The 13,020-nt window shown below is 37.8% G+C and overlaps 1 protein-coding gene across 1 annotated transcript in view; it reads left to right on the forward strand.

Moving 5' to 3' along the window:
- IARS (isoleucyl-tRNA synthetase) overlaps positions 1-13,020 on the forward strand; it is a gene marked incomplete at its 3' end in the record, with an annotated part of 90,621 nt that overhangs the window by 65,616 nt on the left and 11,985 nt on the right. Inside the window, exons 20-25 of the mRNA XM_010135728.1 lie at positions 650-770; positions 5,036-5,127; positions 5,479-5,556; positions 6,013-6,134; positions 9,194-9,296; positions 9,495-9,578. Of these exons, the coding sequence (XP_010134030.1) occupies positions 650-770; positions 5,036-5,127; positions 5,479-5,556; positions 6,013-6,134; positions 9,194-9,296; positions 9,495-9,578 (600 nt within the window). The remainder of the gene's footprint in view (positions 1-649; positions 771-5,035; positions 5,128-5,478; positions 5,557-6,012; positions 6,135-9,193; positions 9,297-9,494; positions 9,579-13,020) is intronic.

Raw genomic sequence — 13,020 nt, forward strand, 5'->3', positions numbered from 1 at the left:
TTACCTGTGGTCTTGCTTGCAAAGCCTTCAGAATCAGCAGTGTTATGAAATTTCTCATACTGCAAACTTTAATATTCTGGAAAGCAATGAAATGCACTATGTGCATGTTGGATGCCTAAAAATTCCACCTATTTTTTCAGGTTGTTATGTTCTGCTGGGTTTTAGTATGTTTAAATTGTCAATGCTCTTAAAACTAATTATATTGTTCATATGCCCTTTCCTGAAATAGCATTCATCTTCATAGTACATTTCTGGTAAACACTTCAGATCCTCTTAGATGCATGATTTATGTAAATTCAAGAGTCCTGCCTGTGTCTGGAAGCTATGACTTGTACTGCAAACAGGGAAGGAATGACTGCATACCGTTGTGTGCTGTACTGCTTTTTATCTGCCTTAACAGATCCAAATAACTGGCCTCCTTTGTAGCTGAAGGTATGGTGTGGTGAAGTCAGCAGCAGTGGGAGTTACATTTTCTTTAGCTATTTCTCTTATATACAGGTTTCTGGAATTTAATGTTCTCTCTCAGGAAACCAGTGTAACACAGTGAAGGTGACAAAACATTAGTGGTTGGTAGGCGGTTTGATATAGAGGTTCGAATGTATACCCTTATAATTTGAAAATGTGGTTTATGTTTTTGTGTTCATGATAGGATGAGGGAAGAGAATTCCTTTACAATGAGAACACAGTTAAGGAGAGCAGTAACATCATGGATAAATGGATTCTTTCTTTCACCCAATCACTCATCCAGTTCTTCAAAGCTGAAATGGCAGGTATGCACATATTTGGTCAGGTGTCTGTACGAGTGTTTAATTTCTGGTTGAGGAACTAGCCGCTTCATTCAGAGATTTCCAGATACTGCGTTAGACTTACAGTTCAGATGAAAGGAAGGAAATCTGTAACCAGCTGCCGTAGTATGTGGAATGCTGCTTTCATGGGTGTTAATGCAGATTTTGCTATGCTTGTTCATGAGATCTCAGAAAGTGATGAGGCTTTTTTGTCACAGCTAATCCTCTGAGCTCAGGGATGTAGCTTGTTGCTGTAACAACATCTTCTGCAGTGCTTGCAGCAATTAATATTATAATAGTAACTGAAAGATGACAGTGAAAAGGAAGCTGTAAAAGAATTTGGGGAAGCTGTAAAAAAAGGATAAAATGGGCAATGCTCAAGTCAGCTAAATAAAATAATTTTGAGAGGTAAGTGAGTATGGGAAATAAATTTTCCCCACGTAGTTCCATGGAGAGGGTTTTCTTGTGATCATATTGAGACAGTGTGCAGCAGGACAGAACAGCATTAAGATATTGCTTAGCTGTAAGACAACACTCTCCTGGTTTTTCTTCTTGCATGTTTTCTTCTTCATCATCCCATGCCTCTCAGTGCTCATGTTATATTAACACAATACTAATTACAAAGAGAAGGTGCTGCCCCCAAAAGTAGCTGGTCTGATCCAGTAAGCTTACAAACTTACAGATAAAATCACCATGGTATTTGAAGAGGTTTTGGTTTCCAGAAACCTAGATATTGGAAAGAAGGTGGCTTTTGCCATTGTAGTTCCTGTTCATATGCAATTACTCCCTTTATGCTCATGATCCTAAGTTACCCTCAGAAAAAATTTTTAGAAACTTCCATGGGTGTGAAACCAGCTAAATGCCAGATCTGAGACTGAGGCACAGGACAGTCCTCTGCCTCAGTCATCTGTTGTGTTCCTCCTTCTTAGACTGGCATGATGTTCATTCTCACCCAGACCAGTAAGATTGCTACAGTAAATAAAGCAAGTCATTTTGGCAATAGCAAAATTCAGGTGAGGTCATCAAAGAACATTTAATTAAAGGAAGAAAGAATCCTCAAGCCAAGAATATGGTAAAAGCTTTCTGTTGTTCATGAAAACATGGCTTCCTCCTAGAAGTTTTGTCCTAGAAATTTGATGGTGATATGTGTTGAGTTTCATGTCAACAAACAGAAATATGTGGAGCCTTTGCAAATTTACATGCTGCATGTTAAGAGGAAAATACTTTGAGGGACAGTGGAAAAGTAATTTGTGAATGTGTACCTGGCATCTTGGATTAGTGCATGGTTCAAGCAGAAATAGTATTGGCAGGAAGATGAGCAGGGGATAGAAACTCATTCTCTGCTCTGGATTTCCAAGAAGAGGATGAAGCTGATAAGAAGGGATATGTTTGGTGACATCTTCACAAAGCAAGAAGATCTTTCCAAGCAGGAGAATAAAATTCCTGTTGGAAAATTCCCCTGTAAAGACTGTAGTGTTGCTCTTGTCTTGTGTCAGATGAAGATAACATCAAATGAGTGACACATCACATTTGGAAGTGATTAATGAACACGATTTTTCAATTTCTTTTTCTGCATAAACTCTGGATTCAGTCAGACATTAATGAGATGCAGTAAATTTGTGTACTGTGACATGATACTCTTGTGCTAATCTTTTCTAAAAAAACAAGTTTAAGAATTTTTTTTTGAGATTTTCTGCTTCACAAGACTTGAAGTAGGAAAAATGTCAGGAAGAGGCCAGGGACTGATAACCTCAAATGCTAGATATAGAAGATAAATACACTACACAGGTGTCATTTTAGAACCCAGGAAATAATAATAAAGAACTAATGCAGAAACTGTTGTAGATGTGGCATGATGTGAGCAAAAATAAATGTTCAGCAACTAATGCCATTCAACTCTGCAAGATGTGTTTAAAAAAAAAAAAAATTTCTGCCTCTGTCATCCAAAAACATAGCGAGGGCAGTGGTGCTGAGGTGATATTTGGTCACTATCTGTCAAAGAAATGGCACAGTCTGCACTGTAACATGCTGTTCCTGCAACTCTGTGTGTGATTGAGTGTAAGAACACACAGGCCTGAAACTCTAAATGGCAAGGAGACGCCACTAACCAGAAAAATGTTGCAATTGAACTTAGCCTCTTCCATTTAATCAAGTGTGTTTCATAGCAGAGCTAAATTTTACACCAACTGCCTGCCTCTAGAAAAATGTTTCCATTAAGCGAAACTTATGATAATTCTGCCCCAGTTTCTGCTTGTAGCTTGAATAGCCAGCAGTATTTCAGCCTAAATGGAGTCCCTGTCAGTTCAGCCTAAATGGAGTCACTGTGAGTCCCTCATAGACTGAGTGGGAAGTGGGCCCTACCTGTGCCCACTGCAACTTTGGGATGCTTTAGGGAGTGCAGAAGAACTTCAGAAAGGCCTAATCTCTGCTAATCCTGGCTCAGGGAGCATGTCTCAGAAAGCAGCATAATTTCAATTAATCATGAAAAATTGACAAAAGTTGAGTGTGTTGAAACACATGTGTGTTTGTAAGAGGGTTTTTGCTGTTGCATGTTCCCTCTGGTTTAATGTGCTCAAAACTGGACCTGCAGACATGTTCTCTTTGGAAGTGCTGCCAGTTAGGAAGATGTGTGCCAGTAACCTCTTCAGGAGCAGCTGCTATAGTGAACTTTGCTTCACTTCAATAATAAGACACTTATCCAAATGAGTTATTACCTATTGAATAGCAGTATAGTTCCTCCACCAAACCTCACCATTTATGATCGAAACTTCTGGAATTTGAGCCCTTTGATAAATGGAGCATGTAATTAAAATATTGGGAAGATATTACAGAAAGTACTAGGGCGAACAATCCTTTGTGTGTTTTAAGGGGGAGGTAAAATTCTGGATTAAAAACCAGTATGCTTAGTTATGCTTTTTTTCCTACTGAAGTGCCCAGTACAAGAAATTATTTTGCGAAACAACTTTTCTCCTGATGACTGAAATTGAAGGAAAAGTATCTGTGCATATGTGTGTGCACATTTTCATGTCCATGCATGCCTTTTTCTTGAGTCATGAAAAAGTAAGACTTCACGATTTGGTTTATGAACTGGGATTACAGCTATTGAAGGGAGAAATGCATGTTTCCAGGCTATCTTGAATATCTTGTTGAAGATATACTGTCCCCTGGCTTTTTTGATGTTTTTAGTTGTTAATGCGTATCCTAATGAGAGAACGCATATGTTGAAGAGAGCTGGGAATCTTTTAGGAGTACAAAGTCCCACATAAATAACATCTTCCCCACCATGGCATAAACCTGAGCATTTCCTTTTTAGGTTTAAATACCGGTACTCTGCCTTTAAAGACACTTCTATTTTAGAAAATGCAATGAGAAGTGTGGTGGAACTTCTCAAGCAAAGATCTGCTTTATTCTCTAACTGCTTGATTAATGAAAGCAATTCAGAATAGAGATCAAAAAGCTCCTTGCTTTTAAAGAAGTTATATACAAAGTTTTCCTTAGAAAAGTGAGTCCTGTTTAAGCTCCATCTACTATTTAAGATCCCTCTCTCGTGAACAGCTGAAATTTGTTTTCCCAGTTGCGTAGCGATGCTTGTGATGACCTTCTTTTTCTTGTTGGCAATCCTCCACGCTTTTAAGTTACACAGAACTTAAAAATACAGCTATGTTTATCTTCTTACCTCGTCAGGCTTGCAGTTACTTTACATTCTTTTAGCCTACCATGTTACTTAGAGAAAAAATGAAAAATTGTGACTAATTCGGGGAGAATTGATTGAAAGAGGTGTTTCATTTTAAATCTGGTGAACAAAAGAGAAAATATTGGCAGTAATTAATAAAATGTTACTATTTAAATCTACAGTAATTTCTGTTAAACTTCTAGTGACTTGGCTGTATTTAAAGCATGTGCAAATCTAGGATTTGCAAAATCCTTTGCGATTAATAGTCTCTTATCCACTATCCTCTTTACGAGTCAGATAAAAGCATAAGGCTTCCATAACGTGTGTTTGTGTAGGATTAGGGAAGCAATTTGGTGGTGGACGTTTGTCCTGAAACATGAGAGTTGATGACATGCAATTTCAAAATACAGTTTTCACACAATAGCGTATCTAATAACTTTTTTGATCTTACTAACATACGTACTTCTGCTCAAGCTTTATGTCTAACACCAGAGCTACAAATGATAATGTGTTTCTTTAAGTGAGGAGCTTGATGCAGAGGTCAAATATTAATTACGGTAAATATTTTTCCTTCTAGCTTACAGGCTGTACACGGTAGTCCCTCGATTAGTGAAGTTTGTTGATATTCTGACCAACTGGTATGTTAGAATGAATCGCAGAAGACTAAAGGTAATTATCTGCAATCTCTTACTGTAAACAAAATCCTAGTAGTCTGTTAAGTCAATGCAGAGCAGCTTCACAGTGTTACACAAAATGTTATGCTGCATTTTAAATTACACAGTGTGTACCTGATAGGAGGAATAAAAAGTTAATATTTGTTTTCTTCTCTTTGTTTTATGAGGAAAACCAGACAGAATGCCCACTAATTCTGTTTCATTTGCTGATCGGGGCTGAGCAAAATGAATATAGTTTGGAAAACCACTTTATTGCAAACATAGGAATTTTGTGAAGTTTATCAAAGTGCACTTACTGATCCTAAAACTGCAGTTGTTTTTTTTTCTTGGTGAATTCTTCAAATAGGGCGAGAATGGGACTGAAGACTGCATTATGGCTTTGGAAACCTTGTTTAGTGTCTTGTTCTCCATGTGCAGACTTATGGTAAGAGAATTACAGCCCACTATAACTATTTGACATTTTAATGTAGTTAATCTGAAAGTGTGCATCTTTGTGACTAGGCTGACTGAAACACAGACTGAACACATGAGGAGAAAAAACATATTGCTACTGGTTTGTGTAGTTCAGTTGATTTTCTACCCTCCCCTTTCATTTGCTTATCTGCCCCACGAAGAAGGCAAGTACTGCCTGACTGATGAAGAGACATGATTTCTTATGTGGTGCCCAAAAGTAATCCGTAAATATCAGGAAGGAGGTGAATAAATAGGAGCAATTTCATCATTTATTTCAGTTTGCGTTTTTAGTAATGTCACAGTTCTGCATTGAAGACACTGTGTAAGCATTGTTTTTGCTGAACTGTGCTTATGTAATTCATAAGTATTACTGATTCATAATGTACAAACAATAAAGAGAAGATTATTATTGAACGCTGCATTACAGGCACCATATACTCCATTTATCACTGAGCTGATGTACCAGAATTTGAAGACACTTATTGATCCAAACTCAGTTCAGGAAAAGAATACTGAAAGCATCCACTACCTCATGCTTCCCCAAGTGAGGTAAGAGACAGCTGTTATGTGGCAGAATGGAGTTTTGGTTGATTGTTCTGGGGTTTTTTTGGTTGTTGATTTTGGTGGGTTTTCTAATTGCTTTTCACAGAACAGTGCTCCTTCACTTACTTGTGTTAGAAACTGTTTTGTGTAACAAGAAAGCAAGCTGGCGTATTAATGTGAACATTCCTTTGCTTCAGGGAATTTTAGGATGATAGTTAACACATTTTTTTGTATCAGCAAAAAATGTTTAAGTTTTGATTAAGCTCTGATTAATGTTAGTCTCTTTGCAGGAGAACATTTCACTAGCAGTACACCTCACACCCCACTCCCAATGTTAGCTGAGAATTCTCTCTTTCCTCCATATTTAGGAAGTAGACTTGTTCTAGGTTAAAGGATTGTAGGTACAAAGGAAAACAATTAGGAGGAATGTATGTTCTCAACTCATTTTTTTTTTCTTATGGTTGGTCAAGAATATCCTTTTTACTCTTGAAAGCGTGCTGACTAGAAGCCTACCTATGAAGGACCCACAAGAATTACAAAACTTTTCCGTGGGCCGTACATTTGCAAGAACGTGTGCATCCCCCTGTCTTTAGGCCTTTCCTAGTGAGTGCTGATGCTAGATCCCGTGTGAGTTGGAAGTATTGTTTTGTATGGACCATGTATAGAGCCATCAGAGTTGAGTTCTTTTGGCTTCAGATCAAGAATTCAGACCAGAGATGCCACTTCCTTGTAAGAGGATACCTCATATGAGAGAAGGCTTTCCAGACAGATCGTGCCTTTGAATGCTGATGGGTGAGAGTTTTTTTTAAGTGCAGTGTGTCTCAAAGGTTTGGGTCCGCATTGATTGATTGTACTGGACATACTGTGGGTTATCCATAGTATTAACCCAGGCAGAACTTGACAACTGAAGTTGTTTTGGTTTGGGTTTTTTGTTTGGGTTGGTTTTGGGTCTTTTTTATCCAGCCGAGGAAGACGTTAGTATTGCAGTCATCAGTTGCTCATTAGTGCATTGGTGCTATGTTAGTGAATTAAGTTAGTGCCTGCATTGCAGTCTGCTGGTAGTCACTGAACCTAAGAGAAGCAAACGTTGCTTTTTGCATTGCAGCTCAGTTTGAAAACCCTGAAAGACAAGGGAGCTGACCTTGATACTTTACATGCCAGTTTAAGAGTGTAAACCTTCCAATAATGGTGTTTTCTTTATGGATACTACATCCTTTGAGGAAGGTGTGTGTTCTTTCTGATAGCTTTAATAGTGAGAGTTATTGCTGCAGGGAGTTTGAGATTGACAGACTGATGGTGCTGATTTCCTGTTCCCTGGGTAAATGCTGTAAAAAATATGTGATCAAAGAAAGCAGAACTCATCAGTGAGCTATCAGGACTGGTGAGCTCCTGTAGAACGGAGTAGTGGAGGGATAGTGAGCTATTTGCAGGAACTCAGTTCAGACATGGGCTTAGCATGATTGTTTAAAATGACTTAGTCACTTTTTATGCCTGTCGGTGTTGACTTGCTGCTGCGTTATGCAAACATATGATGCACTGAGTGGTTTGCATGGCTTGCCTCTTTCTCTGGTGCTTTGTCTGAATTTTTGTCTGCTACTAGTTCATGTGATTTACTGGTTTCCCTACGTACTCGTTGTTCTCTGTCGGATAAAAAGACATGGGTTTGGGATTAAATTGTTGTGGAATTTTTAGACTTTACCTTGAATTGCGAAGCACGTCTTTGCATTTTGCTTTCAATATTTTTTTGATGACTGCATGGGACAACATTGTCCGTTAATAATAAAAGACATTTTTTTATGTAGTTACCGAAAATGCTACTTTAACTGTATGGTGGGCATGTACAAATAAAGCTAAGGGACTTGGCCAATTTCACAGTTGAATTTGACGCAATACTTGTGTTCTAAAACCCACTGAGGTATTATTGGTTGCTTAGTGTCTGAACAGATTGATTGCATAAAACTTTCTGGATGTGCGTGGAATCTGTGAAGACTATTCTTGTTTTGTGACTCCATAATGTTGTTAAGTAATGGCAAGAAATATTGAAATACTGCCACATGATAATATATGAACCTTTGATGTGTTTCCAAATTTTTGGAGGACCATCCTGGAGAGACAGGCTTTTGGAAGAACAAAAGCTTCAAATTGAGTAGTAATATATCAGTCAAAGCCCTAGTGCAGAAGGTGGGGTTATTTCAGATTTAAGCTTTGCCTTACCAGTTCTGGTTTTGTGGACAGTCCTTGGATGCATGGTACATTTCACCGAGTTGTTCATTTTGTTACTTATATTGCATCAAGGAACTTTGTTCATTTTGTTCACAGCTGTCTTTTGAACTAGTGTCTCTGTTTGTGATATGACACTTCTGTGGTTTTAAAGGAGCTGCTCAATTTATGCAGCTACTTCAGAAATCAAGAAAACAACACTTTCAGAACTGTTGGCTGCTAGTGCATTTGAAACAAGATGTGAATGTCATCTTACTGAAAAAGCCAAAACAACACAACCCCCTAAAAAAGGCAAAAGTCCCCCCAACCCAACCCTGCCTTGCCTTGCCTCAAAATGGAAGGGTGTTAAAATGACGAAGCCAGGAAAAACGGTAAAGCCAGGAAAGATGACAAGTCTGTCTAAAAGATCAAGCTAAATTATCTAGAATTCCTGGAAAAGATTATAAATTGAAATCCAGTGGGTTGGTTGTATTATAGGTATTTCATTGTCTTTTAAAATATCCTATTTATACCTTTTTGCATCTTCTTGTAATATTATTAATGTAAATCTTTTTTTTATTGGATACTAATACAAAAAGTAGCATGACTCAATCCCTCATCTCCATCTTGTGAGAGGTGTTAACAAAAGATGATTCAAAAATAGCTCTGGTTTTTGTTTTCTGCAAGTTATTTCTTCATCATCTTGTCCACAAAGAGAGAGAAGAAAAATCAGTTTATTTTTCGAGTTGCGCCAACAGGGCATAATTGAGTCTCCTGAAATTTCAGAGCAGGGTGTAAAATGTTTTCAATCTGTTTAAACAGATACAATGAAAAAGAAGAAATATAATGTTTCCTTTTTAATCTAGGGAGGATCTCATCGACAAAAAAATTGAAAGTGCCGTTTCTTGTTTGCAGTCTGTTATTGAGCTTGGACGAGTAATCAGAGACAGAAAAACCATTCCAGTAAAGGTTAGAACTCTTCATGTCTCTTAACAGTACCTCAGGAATGTGCATTAGCTTTGTAACTGTGGGATAAGCCTGGGAAAACTGAGCAATTAAGTTTGGAATAGCAAACAATACTACTTCAAATGATAAATAATAATTTCTGAGGTTCTTTATTTTCAGTTGGAATGACACAAGTTTCTTTTTTTCCTTTCTTCTCCCCAGTATCCTTTGAAAGAAGTAGTAGTTATCCATCAGGATCCCGAGGCTCTGGAAAACATCAGATCTCTAGAGAAGTATGTACTTGAGGTAAGAATATTATCAACATGACACTTCACTGGATTATATATGTTAGTCACCTAAAGAAACAAACCCCCAACCTTCCCTGCTGATGGTATTAATAACTCGGTAAAATGAATTTAAAGAGAATTGCAGTGCAAGGATGTATCAGCAGGTACTGTGTACAGAAGTGAAGGCAAATGGGTGACGTTCCTTAGTCAGCTTAGTACTGAGGAATACTTCATCACTCCAACTGACCACATAGGATTAAGAGGCTATTAGAAATGTTCTTTTTCTTGATCAATGAAAGAAAAAGACGATTTTATGAATGAAAATAAGACAATAGTCAGTTACATGTTGTCAGAGAAATGGATTGCAAAATTTGTCATCTCCTTCAGTTAAAGAGCATTAAATCCAGTTTGGCAGTAAGTGGAAGGGTTGTTGGAGAGAAGGACTTCTGTGTAAGGGAGAACAGGGGATCAGCCAAGATTTTTGCAGCATTTTTTTTAGGAAATGTCAAATAAATAAGATGTTAGTCTATACAATTTCTTACACTCACCTGCTCCTGTATACCACTGCAGTAATCATTTTCTAATGGGTGTCTATGGGAGAAATGCAGCCTGCCTTACTTCCAGGTCTTTATTTGGATAAAAGCCCTGTCGTTCAAAAGCGAAGTAAACTTTCTTGGTTTGTGAGCTTAACTTCCTCAAACTGGCTGCACTTTCTGTTTTTAGTCACTCATGTAAAATCCATAGTATTTTAAGAAGTGAAATTAAAAAGGAGTTTGTTTATAAACTTCATTTATTTATATGTTTATACTATAATAAATTTTTTAAACTTCAGTACTGTATTTCAGAAGTTGTAGTGAAGGCACAAAGCCTATTACTTTTTGATTGCTTAAAATTTTTTGTAGAGTGGGCTTTTTTTAGTCTTCATGTTCAATTAAATTTCATTACCAATAGACTTTATACACATCTTCTTTCATATCTATGATGTATAAGAGAAACCAAACAGTAAGTGGGAACAGTGAGACTGAAGAGTGTTAGAGCTACAGTGATGAATTTCAAGCAGCCATGGTGATTTTATTCAAAATGAAAAGGTGTGTTTGTGTGCGCAAGCTACTACACCAGTTTGCCTTTGAGCTTTTTTCTGGGTGTTGGACCTTCAAAACAGCTTGCAAATCAGTGGTTCTTACCTACTTAAATCTGTCATCATCATGCATTTGATGTCATGAGCTACGCTGTGTGTAATTCCTCAGTGTCAGCAGTCTAGGGGCTTTGCTGAACAGCCAGTTAGAGGTGATACTGTCTCCACTGTAAGGCTGGAGGCCTTGCAAGACCCTGTCTGTGAGGCAGTGAGGGAAGAAGATTAAGCACTGGTTAAGCAGTGCTGTTCTTTCTGACCAGTCTTAGTTTCTGCTTGCTGCAGTAGTCGGTTGTTGGGATAGGTGATCACTTTCCACCCAGATGTTTCACTGTGTTCTTTGGGAAGATAAACCGTGACTTCATCTTTGTAACTGTATGTGTTTTGGGGATGAATGAATTGTATTTGACATAGCACCTCTTTGCTAAGAAAGCAGAGTTCTAAAGGCACTGATCTGGTGTTGATGTTGGGCAGAATGCATGCATTAGACATGAATATAATTGGGGATTACTTTATAGCAATGATTTCTGTATATTAATTGGTCTGGATTTTCACTTGAATCCTTCAACAAGGCTTCAACAGGCCAGCTTTTCTCTTCGAGCTAGTCTTGCAAAACAAAGACACTTAGGTCGTTACTCAGATGATCTTGCCCATTCAAGTCCTCTTGATAAAAATACTTCTGAGGAAGGGATACTAGCCTCAATGCAAGGTCCTTGTTAGAGAAGTTAAGTACAACGTGATACAAAAAATAACAAACCCTCAAAATACCAACTTCTTAATTGTTACAACAGATTTCTTGTAGAAGTCTTGAATTTCTGAATGCCTGTGAAGTGCAAGCTTAGCGTTCTCATGTCTTGACCTGCCAAAATCTACTTGTTTGGAACAATCTGTTTAAATGAGCAAAAATTAGAAGAAAAAAGAATTTTGAACAGCACTGTAATTGTACCTCTGAACAACTTAGACTTCCCTTCCCTCCTGTGATAGCTTCACATCTGGAAAGGTAGAGTGTACTTTTCATTATCCTCTGAGGTCTCCCCTCTTCTGGTATTTTAAGTGTTTATAGCATATATACTAAAAATATTACTGTAACAACTTAATTTTTTGTCCTGTTTTACCTCCAGTGTACATCCCAGCTACCGCCGTATTAGTATACGGCTTCTATGTGTCCAAGTACAGTACCTGGGTGGGAAGTATAGGGATTCTCCTCAGTTCAGAGTGGTTCCTTTCCTCCAGCTCCATCCACAGCACTGAAGCTTTGAATATGACCCTGCACTATCTATCTCATTTCTGTCTTCAGGAAATCCTTTCCATGTTGTATCGCCTTAGGACCTCTATACTTCTTAAGAGCTGATATAATATAAGGCTGGTCCATTCAGCAATCTGTCTTAGTTTGTGTTTCAGTTTAATGGTCTCTAGAAGATTAAGTGTAATTATTTCTACTAATAATTGACCCTTGACCTTCCCGTCATCTTCAATTTGTCAGAATCTGTCGCTTTCCAGATCATTGTATATATATTCATGACAGAGAGAGTTCCAATGGCTATACAAAGGCATTTTGGTAGTATGTGAAGCATAAGGTTATGATACTTTCTATTTAATAATTTTTTTTTTTTCTTCCACAACTGCTTGTAACATTTTGCCTTCTCCAAAGTCAGTGAATCAGATCTTCGAAGATAAGTGAGCTATAAGTTCTTTTTCTATTATAGCAACCACTGGCAGTACAGTGTCTAAGGATTTTTTTCCCCCTTGTCCAGAAATGCCATAGCCCTTATCATACGCCTGTCCTTGGTAGGTTAAGGATTCTTTCTTCCTTTCAGTAAGGCACCTTCAGAGGGTTCTGTAACAGAAGATCTAGTCACATGCTTAGAATGTCTTCAGAACTTTTTAAATTCATTGTCAAGATCAGCTACTTTGCCTTGACAAAGAGAACAAAAATCGTCATCTGCCCAAGCAAGACCAATTCACCTCTCTGGTTAGAGAAACCTGGTCAGTCAAAGGATTCAGGATAGGAGTGAAGCAGCAGAGGACCTCTTAAACTTGTAATTATGTATTGCTCAAGCAATACCATCTCTCCCCAAGCTTAAATATACATCTAAAGGGAGGCTTCTAAAAGTTCTGCTGCGGGCAAGTTCAGGGCACTGGCCAAGGGTGTAATGGCTCAACGCAAAAGACTTCTAGATCAGTGCTGTATGCTTCTTGCTTCTAGTTACTGTGGGACTTAAATTTTTAAGAATTGTGCACTAAAAATTCTAATTAAATCTTGATTTGTGAATGGGATTGTAAGGCTTTTCTGTCATGATAGCTTATTGATTATTTCTTGTAGGTTCAG

This window comes from Buceros rhinoceros, unplaced genomic scaffold (genome assembly GCF_000710305.1).
Source record: "Buceros rhinoceros silvestris isolate BGI_N320 unplaced genomic scaffold, ASM71030v1 scaffold41334, whole genome shotgun sequence".
In the NCBI taxonomy this organism is placed as follows: domain Eukaryota; kingdom Metazoa; phylum Chordata; class Aves; order Bucerotiformes; family Bucerotidae; genus Buceros; species Buceros rhinoceros.